The 21,092-nt window shown below is 40.8% G+C and overlaps 2 protein-coding genes across 2 annotated transcripts in view; one reads left to right on the top strand and one right to left on the bottom strand.

Moving 5' to 3' along the window:
* dlgap4a (discs, large homolog-associated protein 4a) overlaps window positions 1-21,092 on the top strand; it is a gene marked incomplete at its 5' end in the record, with an annotated part of 78,176 nt that overhangs the window by 10,140 nt on the left and 46,944 nt on the right. The window contains 4 exons of the mRNA XM_084067989.1: window positions 1,697-1,971; window positions 4,247-4,324; window positions 7,779-7,932; window positions 15,772-16,007. Coding sequence (XP_083924115.1) covers window positions 1,697-1,971; window positions 4,247-4,324; window positions 7,779-7,932; window positions 15,772-16,007 — 743 coding nt within the window. The remainder of the gene's footprint in view (window positions 1-1,696; window positions 1,972-4,246; window positions 4,325-7,778; window positions 7,933-15,771; window positions 16,008-21,092) is intronic.
* Window positions 9,639-10,280, bottom strand: LOC311053220 (dnaJ homolog subfamily B member 9-like; the record flags this gene model as incomplete). The annotated part of the gene is made up of 1 exon (XM_084068678.1): window positions 9,639-10,280. One exon carries the CDS (start codon window positions 10,278-10,280, stop codon window positions 9,639-9,641), a length of 642 nt encoding a protein of 213 aa, XP_083924804.1.

The following is a 21,092-nucleotide window of genomic DNA, read 5'->3' as shown; positions in this document are numbered from 1 at the left end:
TCTGAAGTCCGTCTGTGTTGTAGCTGGCCTTACTGCCGTCATGCGGGTGTTAACAAATTAAAACCAAAAAATATCACCAAACAGGAAATGCCATGTTTTGGGCATTTCCAGCTTAGAGCAGTTTTCTTCTGCGGGCGGGGCTAAACACCTCACCTGATGACACGCTCAGGTGAGTTTCAGTGATGTCATCCGAGTCACTGATGGCATAATTCCTTACTAAACCAGGCTTCTGATGCTATTACCTTATGGGTGCATCGCCATCTTTTGGATAAAATAATGATTTCACTGTTTTCAGTGGACACCAAGCCGGAACACAATCGATTGATTGATCGTTGAAATAAACATGGTCAGAAAGCTTTAGAAATTTTAAAGTGGGCCCTGATCCCAAAAAGGTTGAGAACCACTGGTGTGGTTAAAGACAATAAAAGAAAAGAGGAGAAGTCAAATTCACCATTCAAACCAGAATACTGGGTCGCTTTAAGGTTTATTTTTAATATACAAAAACTGGGGAAGATATAAACGATCTCCCTGCTCTTAACTGGCTGTCTTCTAATGTGCTGAGCAGGGAGCAATTATGTACCAGAAGCCCAAATGCCAAGATTACATATATTATTCACACTTGCATTTAAATGATAACTAAAATGTTTTTCAATCCATAATGGTGAGTTATCTGACTTGAACGGATTTTCAAGCTAACAAGACAAATCAGTTGTTTTTGGCAAGCAGCACTGTCGTACTATGAATAAATTAAGCTTTAGCACCTATAATCACCTCTGTTCTTTTGCCTTTAGGCCTACCGGTAGCTCCCTTTCCTTGTTTGTGATAAAAGACTAAGGACACATTGATTAGTGAATGTGATGAGTTCAGCTCAATGCCATTTTAATTAGCAGGACATGACTTCTTCCACTGCATCAGTGAATAAATCCAAGCCATAGTTAAGACTCTAAACTGATTTTACAATGGAGATGGCCTACTAATATTGGGTTCCCAGAAGGGTGAAGAAATCATCTGGGACCCCCAATCTATACTGTCAAATCCTCCAGTGTTAATTTAACCCATTCAATCCGGGAACGCATCTGAGTCACTTTAGATTTCTTTGGCTATAAAGAAATAGCAGATCTACAAGCTCATGAGCGCTATGAGCTTGTAGATCTGCTATTTTGGAAAAACAATCGTGAAAATGTGTGCAAATCTTTCAATATATACAAGTTTAACTCAAATCTTTGCTTCTGAGGGGGTCCCTGGAACAACATATTTTGAGATGGGGATGTTTTGGGGGTCCTTGACACACAAAATAAACTGTTTTAGAAGACGTTTGTAGAATCCCCCAGAAGCAAAGATTTGAGATACAAAATGTTCGCATTTGCACACATTTTCATGATAAAAAAAGAAATAGTAGATCTACAATCTCACTGCTATTTCTTTTTAATAGCCAAAGAAATATTTAAATGACACAGAGGCGTTCCCGGTCTAAAAATGGTAAAGCACCTGTGTCATTTTAGATCTTTGCGTAAGCTATTCAAAAATAGCAGAAGTGACACTTGTACATCTGCTTTTTTTTTTTTAAATCTCGAAAGTGTGAGAATTACTGATTTAGAAGGCATTTGTAGAATCGGCCTTATAGATCTAAAATGGGTTTTAATGGGCTCATGAGAACGTCATGTGTTCTGTTTCTGTTTTTTTTTTTCCCTCCCAGGTTCCCCTGGGAGAGTGGACGGCGGCGGGTACGCTGGGGGGGCGGGGCGGGGGACGGGCGGGGGGCGGCGGCGGCACGGAGATCCCGTGCCGGAGGATGCGCAGCGGCAGCTACGTGAAAGCCATGGGGGACGTGGACGTGGACAGCGACGAGGAGGACTCGGAGGGCAGCCCCAAGCCCTCGCCCAAGAGCGCGGCGCGACGCCAGAGCTACCTGAAGGCCACGCAGCGCTCCCTGAGCGAGCAGCACCCTCCCCCGCCCCCACCGCCGCGCAAGTGAGTCCCCGCCTCCGCTGCCGCGAGCACTTAAAGGAGTAGCTCACTTTAAAAAAAAAAACAACACACTTCTTCTGGGGTCATTTTAGCATCTACTGTACCAGTGTAATTGATACTTTTACTTAAGTAAAAAATGATGCCACCGCTGGCATCTACTCAGGCTTTTATTTGTTTGCACCCTAGACAGTTTTTAAGTTGTTTGATTCAGTATTTAGACATTTGATATTCATTTTATCGGACACGCCCTCTTCCTATATAATCCCATTGTAAATTCGAACTCCATTTTAACCATGTTTCTTCCTTCATTTTTTGTAATTTTGGGGGGAAATGAAAAGAAAAAAAAATACAATAACGAAAATTTAAGTGAAATAGCCCTTTAAACCCTATAGGCTTAGTAAACTAAGTTGCCTCTGCATTTTTTAGCTGCTTTTTTTGTTTTTTTGTCTACACCAACTATTTTCACCAAACATAGCTGATCTGATCAATAGAAGCCACTGCAGGGACAGAAAATGACTTCTCAAACTTATTGAAATAGTGGTGAGTCATATAAAGGCAGCCACTAGGGGGCGGCATCTGCTTATATATATAACAATCTGGCACTACGGTAGTGCTCTGCTTGGAAAGTTATGATTAGATCTGCACACCAAGCCTGATGAGAGAATATTAATATTAAGAAATATAACCAGCCATAGTAAAGTCATGTAGGCTACTGTGTAATGTTTTCAATTAAACAAAAACTATTATTGATATAATCTTGTACTAGTAGGCTATACATTCCACAATAACTATTTCACATAAAACATTTTTTTTTGTTTTTTACAACTTCTCTAAACACTATTAAACACTATTTTTATTTGTGTTCTGCCCCAGTCGCAACAAAATGTCAAATATACTGGAAATGTATTTATTCTAATAAATATACAGTTTCTGACAACTTGTGTTCCAACTAAGGTTGGAACTAAGGATGCATTTTGGTTCCATTTGTACACTCTCAGAGTTATGGGGTCCTTGAATTTAGTCACTTCAAAGGCTTGGCACCCTTAATTAGAAACAAGTGTCTTTCTTTGAACACTATGTGCCGATTCCAAGCAATACTAGACTTCAAAAGAACACTCACAGTCACAGGTTGAAAGACTTTTAAAAGGATCCCTGTGGCTAGTAAGCTTTACATGCCTTAAAGGAGTCATTCACCCAAAAAATTACTTATTTTCTATCAATTACACACCCCATGAAGCCTTGAATTCATGGAGTTTTTTTTGTTTTTTTTTGTATTCCTGAGACAATAATTGTATGACCGGATCATTGTTCAATCCTACTGGAGACTCCGCCGGTCATCAAATTATTGGCTCAGGAAAGCGACAAAAAAAATCTCCATGGGGTGTGTAATTGATATTTACATCAATTGAATTTGTTTTGGGTGAACTGCTCCTTTAATACATTGCAATTGCCCTCTATAACTAAAATAAAACATGTAAAACACCTTAAATATTGTATTTATTTTGGAAATAGTTCATCTTTTACTGAAGGGGGACAACACCCGTCACAAGTTGATGATGTCATTTGTCCATGTGTGGTCCAGCCCTATGGACTGGATGTAATGCATGTGCTAATACAAAAATATTTAAAATATATTAAGTTGTTTTTTAGTTTTAGTTAGTTTACTTGCGTTGTTTGTTGCAACGTCCGTTTGTAGATCAGCTATTTTTTTAAATAAATAAATAAATAATTTATAAGGTGTTTTACATGTTTTTATTTGAGTCGTAGAAGGCAATTATTAAGGCATATCAAGCTTATTAGCCAGGGATCCTTTTAACCCATTAAGACCTGGAACGCATCTGTGTCACTTTAGATTTCTTTGGCTATTCAAAAATAGCAGATATACAAGCTCATCGCGCCGCACCGAGTGCCGCGCTATGAGCTTGTAGATCAGCTATTTTCTTTTAACTGTCAGGATTTCAAAACAAAATTAAGAATCGCCTCAGGTCTTAAGGGGTTAAAGCATTTAATGTGTCACAGCAGTCAGAAGGCAACGGACTGCGTTTCGGCCCGTTGGCCCTTTATACGCTGGCTAAACGGCTGAAGCGGGCTCGTTGTAATCGTGACTTTCAACTTGTGAGTGAGCATGTTCTTTTGAGGGCCTTGAAATAAAATAAAAAAACGTTTGAAAACCCCTGCCTACACAGGTGAACTCTATATTTTTTGCCATGTGTTTTGCCCCCTGCGGTCCCGCGGCCAGGCCTCGTCGCTACGACAGGCCTCCTCGCTGCTACGGCAGGCCTCGCGTCTATGCTCTCATGCGGCGGGATTTTCTGTGGTCTCCGCTGCAGGGCACCTGCTCTGTGCAGCACCTGAGGTCAGTGTGACGTCATCATCCTGAGACGGAGAGCGTGGGCCTCCTCCCTCTCGCCTGCCCCACCCACCACGCACCGCACCTACCCCCTCCCCCTTTGCAGCGGTGTAAAGTAACTAAGTCCATTTACTCAAGTACTGTACTTAAGTAAAATGTTGAGGTATTTTTTTATTTACTGGAGTATTTCCAATTTTCAGCACGTTTACTTCTACTCCACTACATCTCGGAGACGAATATTGTACTTTTACTCCACTACAATTATTTGAGAACTTTAGCTGCTAGTTACTTTGTAGATTTAGATTATTATTACTAAACATACATTAATCACTTAAGCTCTCTATATATTTCGGCTATTTGAAAATAGCAGATCTACAAGCTCACAACGCGTCGCATCGCGACGCGTTGTGAGCTTGTAGATCGGCGATTTTCAAAAGATTTTCTTTCTTTTTTTTAAACTTGAAATGGGACATCCTGCATAATGAGTACTTTCTACTTTCAGTACTTTAAATAATTTTGATCCCAATACTTTTATACTTCTACTCAAGTAAATTTTGAATTCCGAGCTTTTACTTGTAATGGAGTATTTCTACATTGCAGTATCGATACTTTTACTCAAGTACAACATTTGAGTACTTTCTCCACCACTTCCCCTTTGCCCGATCACTGCAACTCACCACCGTTTTTCTCAAACCCACCCAGGGGTTCCCAAACTTTTTTCAGCTCAAGACCCAAAATTCATGAACCATAAACTTACAAAAGTACAACCACTTAAGATGCCCTATATTTCAAAAATAGCCAATCTGCAAGATGAAGACATTTTTTGTGAATAGCCAATCTACAAGCTCACAACGTGCCTCAGTGCGCCGCAATGCGGCCGCAACCCTATATGTTTGGGAAACGCTGATCCAACCTACCCAGTCGTTTGTGTTCACGCCCTTTTGCCAGCTCTACCCCTCACGCCTTGTTCTTCATAACGCTCTGATCTGCCATGGTAACCCCTCCCCCTCCCACACAAACCCCGCCCACACAAAATCAGCCATCAAGCACTCCGATCCCTCTTCCTCTTGAGGGCCATTCACACCAAGCACGATAACAATAACGATAACTCTAAATAAGTCGATTAAAAAAATATTCTAACTTAAGCGGATGGCAGCGTCCACACCGCAACTATAGCGACAACAACAAAAACAATGGCGATAGTCGTGAACGATATCGTTTGGATCACTTTCAGAGCAATCTTATGAAGCATTGACAGCCATTCAACATCCATCAGAAGGACATCTGGAATGCAATCTGTTTGGTCATTAACGGAAATGAGGAGACTATTATGAACAGCTAACGCTAACTGGTATAGGCTAGCCGGTTTTACCTCAGGTAGGCCACCACTATCTCGCCTATAATTAATCATAAGAGTCAGAATATATCCATACATACTGTTCATTTGTCTTTCAGCACTAAGGATGGGACGATATGAAAATTACATGTCACGATTATTGTGGCAAAAATAATTGCTATTAACGATATTATCGCGATAATCAAAATATGCTTAAAGGGATAGTTCACCCCAAAATGACTTTTTTTTTCTATCGATTAGTCACCCCATGGAGACTTGAATTCATGGATATCTTTTTGTTTTTGTCGCATTCCTAAGCCAATAATTTGATGACCAGCGGACCGGTAGGCAGCGGTTCCGGTACTGGAGCTGCGGCCGGTCATCAAATTATTGGCTTAGGAATGTGACAAAAACAACCAAATATCCATGAATTCAAGTCTCCATGGGGTGACTATTGGATGGAAAAAAAGGCATTTTGGGGGTGAAGTATCCCTTTAAAACTTAGAATGACACTGTTGTTTGACGACTTGAACCCCCAGCATCCCTATGGGGGGAACGTTCTCCAAAAATGGCCGATCTACAAACTCGCGTTGTGAGTTTGTAGATCGGCCATTTTTGGCTAAATCGATTTGTGTAGAGTGACTGTACCAAATGGTGACCGTACCAAATGCGTTCTTTACAGGTCCGTTTAATCAAGAAAAGAGGGGTTTAAGTGGGACTGAATTTGCAGCTCAACAAAATCTAATTCATCATAGTGTATGACGGAGGACGATTTCACGAAGAATTAAAATCACTGCGATACGATTATTGTGAGCGCTTTTCTTTTTTTCATCACGATAAACGATAATAACGATTATCGTCCCATACCTATTCAGCCCCACGGAGATCTTTCCTCCCAGCGTGTTTGGTGCCACTGTTCACAGAACGTTATCGTTCGTCAGCGCGGACGCTCACATAATTACCATTAATAGTTATAGTTATCATGCTTGGTGTAAGTGGCCCTTTAAGCTTAATTTATTCTGCATCACATGACGGCGTCTCTTGCCGATGAAGATCCTGTCAGCAAGCGACGCCGTCATAATTAGGGTTGATCCGATACCAGTATCGGAAATGCCTCTGATACTCGTACGGCCTAAAATGCTGGTATCGCTGATCTGATGATCATATTAAAATGTATATTTTGAATGTTTTGTTTTGAAATTGAGGTTGAGCCGCTGTTTTTAAATGTTATTATACTATTTAAATGTCTTGTTTCACTAATTGTGGCTGCACTAACAATGTATTAAATTGTTATTACTATGTATTACTATTATTCATGTTCTTTTTCAGTTATGGCATATCGCACCTGTATCGGATCGGTACTCTGAATCGACACCTATACGCAAGTTCAGTTATCAGAATCGGTATCGGAATGGAAACATTGTATCGGAACATCTCCTTGTAGATCTGTTATTTTCACTATTATAGATATGTTTTTGCGAATTTCTGGAAAATCTTTATTTTCTTTTTTTGGAAAATGTCCAAATTTCGAATACAGCAATGCATTGATATTAAAAAGAAAATGTACTTTGTAATTTGTATTTTGAATATTTAAGTATTCTTCAAAGCAAGTACTCCAGTACTTTAAAGCCGTACTTGGTCCCAGAATAACGATTTTTAGCAACCTCTGCTGGTCACTACCGTCATTGCAGGTCTTTAGTGGAAGCGTTATTTTTGTTGTTTTATACTTTCTGCGGATTGTTTCTCTTTAGCTTTAGTTACCTTGAGCTGTGTTTTCTTTTGCTGTTGTTTTTCCATCTTCAAATCCTATAATGGCATAAAAACAGTGTGAAATTCCTTTTTGTTACTAGCGCGGTAGTTCCGGGACAAACAGGAAACCGGTGCATTTCCGGATTACGTCATTTTCGTAGCAAAGACGCCCCTGTCCCACTATGTTTATAAAAGGTTTTCGGGGTGAAATTCATGGAATGGGTGTTGTGAAACATTTGTCACTCACAAAAGAAATAAGATGTAACTTTAGTTTTTTTGAAAAAGTTACCATGTATGTACTTTAATTGTTACTTTAACTCAAGTACACATTTGACAGAGCAACTTCTGCTTCTCCTCCTCCCCCTCCGTCCACAGCACGCTGCCGTCCCTGAAGGAGCTGAACACCAATCGCAGCCTGGATAACCTGGACTGCCTGGTGAGCCCGGTCGACCCCCACCCCCCTCCCCGCCACTGGGACAGTGACTTCAGCCAGGGCTTCGGGACCCTGGGCCGAGGGGTGGGCTCTCAGGTAAGACCACCGTGTTGTTGTTTAACCCCATTAACACCGGGAACGCATCCGTGTGTCATTTTTGAGTGGTGCCAACCACTCCTACATTTGACTTTGTCCGTGTGTCCGTCCGTATGTTTGAGCACGGCTGATTGGTCAAGCTTCACGTGACACGTGACAATATGTTGTCACGTGTCACGTGTCACGTGACAACATATTGTTGCTGATTGTTGCGGATGCAACCAGTTACACTTTCAAAGGCACCACTCTCTTCACACTGGATGTGATTTTTAGATTTCTTTGGGCTATTCAAAAATAGCAGATATACAAGCTTTTTAGAAGCTCTAGAAGCTCATAGCGCGGCACCGAGTGCTTCTTTTGAAGAATCGTGAAAAGTTGTGCAAATCTTTGAATATATATATGTTTAAAGTGAACATTTTTAACACAAATCTTCTTGGGATTCTACAAATGTCTTCTAAATCCTAACAGTTTTTTGAAAAAAAATGTCACTGTTTCTCTACCGTACTGTCAATGAAGGCAGAAAAAAGAAGTGAGACCTGGATCCAGACAGGGTCAAAGCAGTAAGAATAAAAATGTCCGATCAGATATGAGATGTTCAGCGAATGATATCGCTTCTATCGAAAAAAGAAGAAAAAAAATGCTTGCAAAACACGCTTGTAACCAAAAGTACTGTCAAACAATATTGAAAGTGGGGCCCAAATAATTGACAAAACGCTAAGGTTTTACTGATGATATAACAAAGATAAATGTAAAAAAAAAAAAATAGCCGGAACACAAGCGATTGATTGAATCGTTAAAATAGATATGCTCTGAAAATGCACGCAGCCTATTGGCTGCTGAGTTAAGTGGTCTGATGGGTCAGATCTTGAATGCTTTCGGGATTTTCAAGTGGCCCTGATCCGGAAAAGGTAGGGAACTAAGGGTAGGGAACCACTGCTCTATAGGCCAATGGTTCTCAAACTTAAAAATGTCAAGGTCTCCCCTGAACTCTGACAGTATACAAACGGAACCAAATGGACCTGTTAGGGTCCATTTGGTTCCATTTGTATACTGTCAGAGTTACAGACTGAAAGGGCCATATACCCAATAATACCCAAGACTAAAACAAAAATCTGAACCACGAATTAATATTCCATAACAAAAAAAAACACAACTATTAGCCTAAATCACTGGTTCTAAACGGGGGTCTGGGGACCACCAGACCGGGCGTCCAAATGGACCCTTACGGGTCAGTAACGGAAGAGTGTACAAAATGGAAACGTACGGGTCCCAAAATATATCAAATGGGGGTCCGTTGCCTATTGGATACTGTATATTGAAATGCTAAATAAAATAGTTGAGAATCACTGCTGTACGATACTCGTGATACAGTACTTAACACTGGGGATTTTACTGTGTAGACTGGGGTCCCAGAGATTCAAATAAATGATATCAAATAGGTGGGGGTCCTTGAAACACTGGGAACACTCTTTGATTTAAGGCCCTTAAATCAAAGAGTGTTCCCAGTGACTGCACTTGCAAATAGCTTTCTTTTGGTTTAAAGACGAAAAATACCCTTTCTGCCTCTCTCTAGAATTCACATCGCTCGGAGGTAACGGGACCACCAGGCTGACACTGTGATTGGTCCAAGAACAACACACCCCTGTTTCTGAGCCAAACTTAGTAAAAACGTTAGCAATAAAGCCATTTCATCCCTGCCTACAGTCTCAGGAGCATATGGTGTAAGTAGTCACCACGTTCCCCCTGCGCTGCGTCACGGTCCGGCACTGCTGCTGCTGCTCTCCTGAGCCGTGGAACTGTCTCTCAAAGTCCTCGAAGACGTCGTCGAACGCACCGCCGTTCTGGCTCTTGTGTTTGTTCTTGGCCCCTTGAACGTGATTATTCTGGTGTGTGCGGAAATTCTGCCGGTGTTGGTGTTGCTGCTGCTGCTGCTGCTGCTGCTGGTGACTGAAGAAGTCAAACTCGTTGTTGTCAAACCAGTCGTCGAAGTTGAACGAGTGGAAGTGCTGCTGGAAGTTGTAGTTTCCGCCCCCTCCTCCTCCTCCTCCGCCGGAGCCCTGAGGGGGTCCTTGTTGACCAAACTGGTCGTACTCGCGCCTCTTCTTGTCGTCCGACAGGACCTCGTAAGCCTCCGCTATTTCTCTGAACTTGGCCTCGGCGTCCGGGCTCTTGTTCTTGTCCGGGTGGTACTTCTTGGCCAGCTTGTGGAAGGCCTTCTTGATCTGGCGGTCGGAGACGTCCCTGTGTATCCCCAGTATTTCATAGAAGTCCCTCTTCTTCGCCAGGATGAGCTCTGAGACGAGCAGGACGTAGAGTACCAGCAGAAACCAGGACCGGATCCTGGCCATGACACTGCTTCCTGCACACAGCCTGTCGTTAAGAGTGTGAAGATTGTCTTGTTATAATGAGTATCTGTCCTTCGCTCTTCCCCAAATATCAAGTTCTACAGTGACATCATTAATAATTATTATGACCTCATCAATATGTCGGAGAGTCTACCCAAATATGGAGTTCCACAGGAACGCTAACACTGACAGCTACAAAGCTACAGACTCTGAATACAATCCCTGAATAGTTTCTCCGCCAGGCTGGACGAACGAAGGCAGGAGACTATGAATTACCATTGTCTTTCAAAGTTAGCGGGAGTTGCCCGTTTTGCACATCATGCCACAAATCATGAACGCAGCATCCGATTGCTTTGAAACTTTGCACGCACATTCCCACTAAGCCAAGGAGGAACCTCCACCCCAAATGTGTCGAATCGCCTCATGCCGTAGCCTAGCCTCTTCTTTTGGGGTTGTTTTCATAGACTTGGTTGCTTATTTTCATCGCAGAATCTGGCAACACTGGTTAACACCGTTTTGCATGTTTACGTGGAGACGCGAGGTGGAGCGTTTTAAAAGATTTCCACTCTGGAAGGGGGTTTCACTTTATGGCGTTTTCAACCCCTGATAACGCTGTTGCTGTCTAAACGGACGGCACATCTGATATTTTATTTTGCCATTTTCTCTAGAGACCGTTGTCGTCTAAACCAGGGCCTAAGGCTCTGTTCCGTTCAGGTCAAACAGAGTCAGGATGCTGATATTGTGCATGTACCCTCATGGCTCCTTGAGGGGGATCCAAATGGCCCCTTACGGATGTGTTTGGCGGTCCTTGAAATTAAAACATTTGAGAACCAGTGTGCTACACTAAATGGAACAGAGCCTTCATTAGAATCATAGGGAACACCTGTGAAGGAAGTAAGGAAGAGGCCCTATTTCTGTCTTTCCAATATGGCTGCTGTCTGTGCATACTGCCTATAGGCTCTATTCACAGCAGCCATATTATGAAGAAATTCACAGGTGTTACCAATGATACTAATGAAGGCTCTGTTCCATTCTGGTCAAACAGAGTCAGGGTGCTGATGTTGTGCATGTTGGCCCACTGGAAACACTCTGTTACACCAGTTGGTCTAAAGTTGGGGTCCAGGGACCCTCATGGGCTTCCAAATGGCCCCTTACGGGTGTGTAACTCTGAGAGTGTACAAATGGAACCAAATGGACCCGTAAGGGTCCATTTGGTTCCATTTGTACACTCTCAGAGTTATGGGGTCGTGGAAACCACTGTGCTACGCTAAATGGAACAGAGCCTTCATTAGTATCATTGGTAACACCTGTGAAGGAAGTGATAATATGGCTGCTGTGCATAGAGCCTATTGCTTTGGCTGACAGGTAAATAATAAATGCTTAATAAATGGGAGCTATAATGGTCCTAGTCTGTTGCACAAACACATGCTTGGCACGGCACAGAACGGCTCATTAGGATAATTAAATAGTTTAAGCAACGCAAGCACCTCTAAGGAGAGACAGAACAGAGCGGATGTGATGAATGGGATTTAATCATTGAAGAGAAATGAAGTTTTCCAATCTACTCGAGTTGAGTGAGAGAGCATTTAACACGATGAGCTATAAGCATTTGGTTCAACGCGGGCAAACCAACCGAGACAGGGAGAGGAAAGAGAGGCTCTTGAGATGAATCGTTTTATATTCCTGATGACGTTTAGTGTACTGTACATTAAGATCAGTATGTTTGGAAATGGATGGAGTATCTGACCTCATCAGTAGTTACAGATTGGGCAGGCGGACAGACGGGGAGAAATTAACTGTAAGACAAAACAACCTCCAGGGAAATGTGAACTCTTGATCGATACGTCTATAATTCCCAAGGTAATCTAAATCCAAAAATGGTGGGAAAATGCATTATTTAAATTAAAAGGCCTTCATTGCACTCTCTCATAGAAAGACAAGACAAATAAAATGCAAAATGCAGGCATCAGATCTACCTCCCCAAACGATAAAAAAGACAATTGCGGCCTGAAAAGAGAATCATTGTTCTAGCTAGTGAAAATGACCAATTTTGGGAATGTCATTACAGGCAAACATTGAGGTAAACATTGATTTTCACTACTGAAGGTTAACCCTGTAAGACCGGGAACGCATCTGTGTCATTTTAAGATTTCTTTGGCTATATAAAAATAGCAGATATACAAGCTCATAGCGCGGCACCGAGAGCTTGTATATCTGCTATTTCTTTTTTTTAAATCGTGAAAATGTGTGCAAATCTTTAGGTTGAATATATATATACTTTTTTAAAGCAAAAGTTTTTAACTCAAATCTTTTTACAAATTCACAAAAAAAAAACTCAACATTTTACAAATGTCTTGTAAATCCTAACAGTTTTTTTTTCCTTACCTTTTTTTTCATATTTTTTTTTACTTATGTTACTCATTATTATTATCAATGGTTTTCAAAATGTTTGTGTCAAGGACCCCCAAATTAATATGTATTTGTCCGCGGACCCCCTCCCATCTAAAAATATTTTGTTCCAGGGACACGATTTTTCTAAAAAATAGCAGATCTACAAGCTCATAGCGCGGCACTCGGTGCCGCGCTATGAGCTTGTATATCTGCTATTTTTGAATAGCCAAAGAAACCTTAAAATGACACACATGCGTTTCCTTCCCGGCCTTAAAGGGTTAAGAGCTTGTGTATCCACTACATTTGCTAGTTTTTTTTTTAAATCCTAAAAAGTAACATGGACATAATGAGGTTTCCACCCAACAGAGACGATATCAAGCCCATGCATAAGGGTCCAGGACCCTTATGCGTGGGCTTGATATGCTTCTCAACCGCTTTCATTTCAAGGACCCTGGGTCCTTGAAATGAAAGCGGTTGAGAAGCTCTGCCCCGGGGCTCCTGAGGCTCTAATGCCGGCTTTGCCTTTCTACACAAACAAAAGGCGCGCTGTGTACACACTGTGTACACAGGGCATTGTGTGGGATTTTACGCTACATAGCATGCCGACGTTGCAGATTTGCAGGCATGACGTGTAACACAATAGCATCAGCGTCTACCGTCTAGTCTTACACTATACTGTTTTTTTGTTTTTTCTACAGCTATTGTCTGTAGATTATATACATTTACAACTATTAGTCTGTGCATTTATTTAACAAAACACCAGTGGTGGGAAAAGCATTACATTTGTTTTACTTAGTAGCAATAATGCAATGTAAAAATACTAGTTACAAGTTAAAGTCCGGATTTCAAAATGGACTTGAGTAAAAGTACAAAAGTATTGGTATCAAAATGTACTTAAAGTACCAAAAGTACTCATTGTGCAGAATGTCCCATTTCACAAGTTCAAAAAGTATTAAAAATCTTTTGAAAATGGCTGATCTACAGTGGTTAATGTATGTTTTGTAATAATTATCAAAATCTACAAAGTACAGTAACTAGTAACTAAAGTTTTCACATAATTGTAGTGGAGTAAAAGTACAATATTTGCCCCTGAGATGTAGTGGAGTAGAAGTAAAAGTGCTGACAATTGGAAATACTCAACATTTTACTTAAGTACAGTACTTGAGTAAGTGTACTTTACTTTAGTGTGTACTTTACTTTACTTTACTTTACACCACTGCAAAATACTGACGCAAAATGGACCGAATTTCCAGTAGAAGTTTATTCCACATGTGTGGCGCACTTACACCAAAAGCCCTACTCCATACATCCTTCTGTTATTATAAGCCTTGTCCTGGGGCCTTGAATAATCTGAGATTACAGCGAGGCGAATAAGGGGTCAGAAGGTCAGTAATGTAAGGAGGTGTAATGCTGTTCAGTGATTTACAAACAAACAAACAATAGAATTTGAAAAACGTATTCTGGTCGCAACGGGTAGCCAGTGCAGTGAAGCAAGAACAGGTAATTGTGTTCGTATTTTTCGTTGAGTTCTTTGTTTAATGACAGCGGGGGCCATGTCGGTCAGGTTGTGGAAATAGCAATTTATTGCTTTTTGTGATCAGAAATGTATTGGAGGAGAAACTGACGTGAAACAGGATTTGTGTACTTTATATACGTCACACACCCTGCCTCGCCAAGCCAGCTGTGCCTTTTACACGGCGTCTCTGACAGAACAGTGAAATAATAGTTCTAAGAACAAAGACAAACTGAGTGCCCTCGTTCAGAGTTCATAAGGTGACAACTCCAGTCCTGGGGCTGAAGAGGTGCTCACCAAGTCAATAACACATCATAGATGAAAGGAAGCTCTGGCCGAACTCTCTGTGTGTATAACGCCTGGAGTTCGAACTCAGGTCCTCCAGCGTGGAAAGCCAACGTCTTAACCACTAGCCTAAAGGGCAATTCCCCCTTGGTCGGGGGATATATTATGCTTTCGCTCATCAGGCAGAGGTTCTGAGCCACTACTGCTACATGCACGCTCTGGACGAGCAAGGATAAAGGTTCAAATGTCTTTAATGTCTCTTAGGGCATGTACAAAAAAATTATAATCATGCAGGTTGCAGGTATGTAGCATCACGCTAACTAGAGCCCTGCATTGGGAGCGGGATCCCGCGGTACCCGTAGGTCCCACGCAAATCTTGCGGGCGCGAGCAGGATTAATAAAAAGGCGGTCAAAATAAAAAATGCAGGCCCCGCAAAATCCCACATCCTTCCACAATAAACTAAATATAGAGCTTATATAAGTACTTCAGCAAAATATGTCTATACATGCAGAGGAGAAGAAGTAATTTCCCATACCGTGCTGCAGACAACGCACGCTCTCTCTCTCTCTCTCTCTCTCTCTCTCTCTCTCTCTCTCTCTCTCTCTCTCACGCCATGCACTGTGCGCAGCTCGTGCCGGTGTCGCAATATATTATACTGATATCATATTATGTCCCATCGCAATATAAACACTTCACCTCTATCTGTGAGCAACTCCTCACAAATAAACAGCCCATCTATTGCGCACGCCCGCTCACTATCTCATTCTGTTTTTGTACTGTTTTTGGATCTCAATGGAAATATATATTGAAGCCGCAGGACGCATATAGTACCGCGGGACTAAATTACATTATATTTCTTTGTTGTGTGAGGGAGCGGCGGACAGAAATTAACCCATTGATTAAAATTCTACATGTCTCCTAAATCTCAACAGTATTCTGAAATACGTATGTTTCTATATCAGTGGTGCTCAAACTTTTTCATGTCAAGGACCCCCAAAATGATATGTATTTGGCCGCGGACCCCCATCTCAAAATATTTTGTTCCAGGGACCCCCAGAAGCAAAGGTTTGAGTTAAAAACGGTTCGCTTTAAAAATATATATATTCAAAGATTTGCACACATTTTCACGATTTTTCAAAAATAGCAGATCTAGAAGCTTGTTGCGCGGCACTCGGTGCCGCGCTATGAGCTTGTATAGAAATGAAATCATTGCGGGAGTGGGCGGGAATGGTCAGAAATTCAACGGAAAAACACTCCCGCGCAGGGTTCTAATGATAACCTTGGCTCCCGTCATGTGGTTGCAGGTATGCGGGCAGAGCTGCGGGCGCTCGCTGGCCTCCATGCCGGTGTTGTACTGTGAGGGCACCGGCTCCCAGGCGGTGGAGGCCCTGGACCTGCCCGCTCCCACGTGTTTCCGCTCCCGCAGCCACAGCTACCTGCGCGCCATCCAGGCGGGATGCTCCCAGGACGACGACACCGCCTCGCTGAGCTCCGACTCCCCGCCGCCCAACGCCACCGGACACTTATACTGCTCCAGTGAGTAAAAAAAAACACTTTATTTAAAATTCTCGGAGCGATCATTGAGGGAGATCCTCATTTACAATGATGCGGAGATTACACACATATGAATAACATAAGAACAACAAAGAAAGACAATATGTTAAAGAGGTGATGCCATGGTTTTGCACTTGTTCTGTTTTTCATGTGTCTATGAGGTTGATAGAACTTCATTAAGCCCCCTGGTGGTGTTTTTATGGTATTTTATGTCTTCTCTGACTATTTTGAGTTTCTTCCTGGAGGCTGACATCTTGAGGGTCAAACGTGCCAATATAAAAACAGCACTTTAATGACACAGTCAAATTATACCCTCCCCCTCATTATCATAACACAACAGGAGTGGGCATGAGGAGGAGGAGGGACTAGGACAGGTGGGTGGTGCTAAGATGGTGGAGGAGGTGCTAAGGTGAGAACCAGGTATACTTAATGAACTGGAGGCGTGTCCACATAAAAACCTAATTTTAACAATTTCTGTACACTTTTTTGAAAAAAATCTTCCTCCTAGTATAACCATAATATCTGATGATTATGTTTTAGGGGGGGGGGGGGGGGGGGCCAAAAATCACTGAAAGTCACGTCAGCAAAGCCAGCTAACTCCACCCCCCTTTGGTGGTGGAAAAGCGGAAAAATGGAGTTAGCTGGTTTCTGCCAGACAGCAACGATTATGTATTATTATTATGTTATATTGGGTGTGCAGGTGGTTCTGGAAGCCTATTCTTAATCATTTTGTTTCCAGTAGTGGAAAGTAATTATTTACCCAGGTTAGCCTACTGTACGATTTTGAGGTAGGCCTACTGAGGTATTTATTACTAGGTATTTATTTGAGGTATTTCCTTTACTTGAATATTTAAATGTTACTACTTCATCTCAAGAGGCAAATATGTAAGTTTTACTGCACTATTATCAGTAATAATCAGTAGTACACCTACTGATTATTAATATAAATGAGCCAGTATGAATTATTATATATTTTCAATAAGGTTAAGCTACCCAGCAACACATTAATGATCAATAAGTACGGTCCGATAACATGATATATGAAATGGGCATTCTGCATAATGATTACTGATCCTCACCACATGCCCCCAGACATCTGCTGGTGTTGAGTGAGCATAACCTCAATAAATCTGCAGCTGTGAGTATTACAGAATGAGGCACAAATGGTTGATATGTTATTTATTGAACAACTGACTGGTGGTGTGTACTGTGTGGAGATGGATTCTCTCTCTCTCTCTCTCTCTCTCTCTCTCTCTCTCTCTCTCTCTCTCTCTCTCTCTCTCTCTCTCCTCCCTTTGTCTGTGTCTTGTGTTGTTTATGAAAAACTGAAAAATCAATAGAAAAGAAAAAAGGGTAGGGCACATGGATCATGGTAATTCCCAGGATGCACTGAAGGCTCCAGAGACTTTGATGTGGTGGCTGTAAGTAACACTGGTTCTTAAAGTGGGGTCCGAGGACCCCCAGGGCTCTTTGAGGGGGGTTCCAGGGGTTTTAAACATAAAAGCCTTATTTTAGTTTCTGGGCTGTTTTCAAAATATTTTTTACAAAGGTTGTCAGCAGTGGGCAACTTTGATGATGGAGAGGGCCACTATATTTCCACACTCACTCCAGAGGGCCACATTGCATATACTTTCTCTCCGTATTTTAAAGGGTCTACACACCATGAATTTAAAAAATAATAATAATATTTAATATCATATTGTCTATGTCCCTCAAACGTTTTTCAAAGGGTTTGAGCCTAAATCAAGCCTCAGATATAGGCTACTCATTCCAACTAACTTCTCTCTGGCTTATAAAGCACTTTCACCTGCAATACCACATTGTCCTGTTTGGCACGGGGCGCTATTGAGCCAGTTTGTATGCATGTTATCTCCTGGTTCTGTGTGGAAAAAGTAAAAAAAAATAATAAGATTTTTTTTTTTTTTTAAACGATTTTTTTAGACCAATTTACAGAAAAGCCCAGATTTGCTGTGAAAGCCTGAGTGTTCAAACTGGGGTATTTTTGAGGATAGAAGAGAGGTAGGGGAGACCAAAAACAAACAAAAAAGAAGAAAAAGTTAAAATTCATGGTGTAGACCCTTTAACTTTTTTTTCGCCATTCTGTCACACAAAAGTAGCAAAAATAGCAGATCTACAAGCTCAAAACCTGTCGCAGTGCGAGCTTGTAGATCTGCTATTTTTGCTATTATTGAATTGGAATCCTGAAAAGTAACATTTTTATTTAATTTCAAATGCATTTAGTTATACTTATGTTAACTTAAATACAGATACATTGGACATAAAAAAAGACAATAGAATTGTAATACTAGTCATTAAGCTACTATAATATAGACTGAAGTAATTAAAGCGGGTCATGTTTGCATGTTTGGAATTGTAACAGCTGAAATCAATAATATATCAGTATTCCGATATTAACTTGCGGGCCACATTAAGTGAAGGTGGGCGCCACATGTGGCCCCCGAGCCGCCAGTTGCCCATGTACGTGGTAGATGCTTCTTGTTTTCAAACACCCATTTCTGGAAACTTAAAAGTCACACTGTGTATTTGTCTTTTTCAATTAAACAAAAGTTATAAAAGAGCAAAGGCAACCCGAGTGCTCTCAATTGAGCGCAATTCATGCTTTGTTATACTACGTGGTGAGCTTGTAGGTCGGCTCTAAAGCATCCTCCTATAATTTCGACGGTTCAGTGCCTGGAGCAATTGATCTGAATTTGCACACAGACATTCACCATTACCATGTGCACGGAACAGCGAGGCCCGTTTTTCCCTTTCCCCAAATGTCAGCTGTTTATTAGCGTTTTTGTGTTCGCTGGCTCCCGGGTTGCCAAATCAAGTGCGCATATCCCCCCACGGGTATGGCCTAGTTCATTATAATTAGGCTTTAGAGTTGAGAAGGTGAGAACTCGTAGGTTCTCACACAGTCAGTAACAGATCATAGATGAAAGGAAGCCCTGAGGTGAACTCCAGGATCAACGTTAAAAGGCCTTTAATGTGTCAGAACATACACATTAAAATACTATTAAAAAACGGAAGGGACGTCGACCGGTATTTCGACCCGTGTGGGGGTTTATATTTTATATTTTTATATAATCTTTCACTGGTACATTTTCATCATACAGTATGTGTTTTTGACAACTTTTCTAAACACTATTAAACGCTATTTTTATTTTTGCGAAAGTCTGCCCCCCGACAGTCATGCCAAAATGACGTATAGGCAGTGGAAATGTATTTATATACAGTATGTATTTTTAACATTAATAAATGCTTCTGACAGTATGTTGTTATTACTTTAAATGTAATGGAAAATGAAGGTAAGGGAAGCTTTCATCTTTGCTGGTGTTGTACAGTTGTTTGAATGATATATGAAAAATACACCAACAACACTTCACTACTTTCAACTGGCAATAATGGAGGCTAAAGCCCCTCTGCCCGGGGCAATGTCCTAAAGTAACTAGTACATTTACTCAAGTACTGTACTTAATTACAGTTTTCAGGTATTTTCACTTTACTGGAGTATTTCCAATTTTCAGTTATTTTACTTCTACTCCACTACATTTCAGAGGTAAATATGGTACCTTTACTCCACTACAATTATTTGAAAACTTTAGTTACTAGTTACTTTGTAGATTTTGATTATTATCACAAAACATACATTAACCACTTCAGCCCTATATACATTTCGGCCATTTGAAAATAGCCGATCTACAAGCTCACAATGCGTCGCGATGCGACGCATTGTAAGCTTGTAGATCGGCTATTTTCAAAAGATTTTTATACAATTTAATGTATACATTTTGAAAACTTGTTCGTGAAATGGAACATTCTGCATAATGAGTACTTTCTACTTTTGGTACTTTAAGTACATTTTGATACCAATACTTTTGTTCTTTTACTCAAGTAAATTTAGAATTCCGGACTTTTACTTCTAGTATTTCTACATTGCAATATTGATACTTTTACTTAAGTAAAAAATATTTAGTACTTTTCCCACCACTGATAATGGAGGCTAAAGCCCCTCTGCCTGGGGCAATGTTCTGGTCTCCAGACTTCAGCTACAAAACTGCATTCATTCATTCATTCATTCATTCATTCGTTCATTCATACAAAAGCCTGCTGTTCAGACTCCCACTCTAACCTTTCTTGCCCTTTCACTTGCTGCGGTTGAATCATCTTTTCAGAGACACTGATGTGGTTTAACTGACAAACGGCCAGGCCCTGAGGATGTACAGGATGAATAGACCTGCAATATGAACACTAGAGCAGCTATTCTCAATACATAATGCACATGTTCTCTGCCTTTTGCATTCACAAAGGGCGTGTAAGTGATATGTTTTTGAAAAGACAGTATAAGTATTTTTGTTAAAAAGCTCTGCATTGTGATAATATATTAATCATTGCTGTATCGCAGTGGTTCCCAAACATTTTAGCTCGAGACACAAAAAGGAGAAATGTGATGTCTTGGGAGTCAGGACCCAAACTAGTGAAAAGAGACAAAGCTCACAACAGATTTGCTTTTTCACTACTCCTTAAAAGTTTTTATTTTATTTTATTTATATAATTTCTTTCATTTTATGTTTAAAAGTATTACGTAAAAAAAAGAAAATGGGTATTGCTGAAAATGTTAGATTTTAGATTTATTTTTATTTATTTGTAGAAATATTTTTGAAATAGTTAGAACGAATTTGTAGTAAACATAAAAAGAGAAAGAAATATGTTACTCATGACTTAAGAATCGGCTTCCAGAACCACCTGCACAACCTCAATATAACAGACAGATGGAGTGTTTTACTTTTATTCAAATAAACGTCTGTTTCTTTTATTTCTATCAGCTTTAACATGAATAAAATATATCGAAATGAAAAGAAATAAGTTAACCTAAACATGACGCACAATCTCACATTGACAATCAACATCAACGTAGTCATAGAGGTTCCGCAGTCAGGAGCACTGGTTGTGGTTCTCAACCTTTTAAGCCTGCGAGACCCCAAAATAATCATATTTGAACTGGGGACCCCCCGCCCTGACAAGCACTTGGAATTGTAGGAGTTGAGACATTCAATTTAGTTTTGAC

The sequence above is a fragment of the Gymnoscopelus microlampas genome, assembly GCF_963454915.1.
Source record: "Gymnoscopelus microlampas genome assembly, chromosome: 10".
In the NCBI taxonomy this organism is placed as follows: Eukaryota; Metazoa; Chordata; class Actinopteri; order Myctophiformes; family Myctophidae; genus Gymnoscopelus; species Gymnoscopelus microlampas.
Note: the sequence above shows the minus strand (reverse complement) of the source record. Positions and strands in the feature narration are given on the sequence as shown.